This window comes from Manihot esculenta, chromosome 5 (assembly GCF_001659605.2).
Source record: "Manihot esculenta cultivar AM560-2 chromosome 5, M.esculenta_v8, whole genome shotgun sequence".
Taxonomy (NCBI): domain Eukaryota; kingdom Viridiplantae; phylum Streptophyta; class Magnoliopsida; order Malpighiales; family Euphorbiaceae; genus Manihot; species Manihot esculenta.
In genome coordinates, this window is record NC_035165.2 from 7,806,772 (window position 1) to 7,807,953 (window position 1,182).

The window sequence follows — 1,182 nt, forward strand, 5'->3', positions numbered from 1 at the left end:
TTGAAATGTAAAGAAGTCACATGGTATATGGAATTCTCAATTTGTTTCTGTGATTTCTATTAATGTAATAGAATACAAAGCCTATCAATGGGTTACAAGAGATAATTATAATTTTTAAAATACAAAATATTTAAAAATATAACTAATCCTTATCAGGCCTCCTCAATTCGAGCATCTTGTACTGGAGCTCGAATTGACAGATGATGCATGAGTGCTCGATGTCGAGTTTTGGCTAGTGGCTTTATCAAAATATATGCAAATTGGTCTTTTGAGCAAATAAAATGAACCTGAACCTCCTTCTTTAGAACTTTGTCACAGACAAAATGAAATTCTACCTCTAAATATTTAGACCATGCATGAAATATCGAATTGAGAGATAAATATGTGGCTCTAATTTTGTCGCACCAGAGATTAGAAATTTATTTAGAAGCAAAATCAATATCACGTAAAAGTGATTGTATCCAAGTGAGTTCTGTGATAGCTAAATCGATAGCCCTGTACTCTGCCTCGGTGGAGGATTTTGCAACAATCTGCTGCTTCTTTGAATTCCAAGAGATGAGATATTTGCCCATAAAAATTGCAAAACTAGTTATAGAATTCCAATCTTCTATGTTACTCGCCTAATCAGCATCCGGGTACATATTCAAGTTGGTGTCCAATGACTTTGAAATTAAAAGACCACATCCTGCTGTTGCTTTCAAGTATCTCAAAATTCGTTTGACAAATAACCAATTATCATTCGTCAAAACATGCATAAATTGAGACATTTTGTGTACCGAGTAGCAGATCTTAGGACGCGTGAGGCTTAAATACTGCAGTCCACCAACTATGCTTCTATACAAAGTAGAATCAGAAAATAAAGGACCTTGTGTAGCAGTTATCTTGTCTTTTGAACTCGCAGGAGTAGAAATTCCCTTGCAATCTACCATTCGTGCCTTTGGAAATAGATCCATGATGTATTTCTATTGTGCGAGTAAGAGTCCTGCATCTGTCCAATATACCTCCATTCCCAAGAAATAGTCAAGACGCCCTAAATCCTTTAATATAAAATATGACTGTAAGGATTTAATAAGCTACTGTATAACCTTTATGTCAGTCCCTATCATAATGATATCATCAACATAAACCAAAACAAAGATGATAACATTAATCTTAACGTAAAGAAAAAGTGATGAATCTACA

At 34.3% G+C, this 1,182-nt stretch overlaps 1 protein-coding gene across 1 annotated transcript; it reads right to left on the reverse strand.

The window, feature by feature from the left end:
• Window positions 1–419: 419 nt before the first annotated feature.
• Window positions 420–953, reverse strand: LOC110614872 (uncharacterized mitochondrial protein AtMg00810-like). The gene is made up of 2 exons (XM_021756557.1): window positions 777–953; window positions 420–620 (listed from the first exon to the last, which is right to left on the reverse strand). Exons 1-2 carry the CDS (start codon window positions 951–953, stop codon window positions 420–422), a joined length of 378 nt encoding a protein of 125 aa, XP_021612249.1.
• Between the last annotated feature and the right edge of the window lie 229 nt (window positions 954–1,182).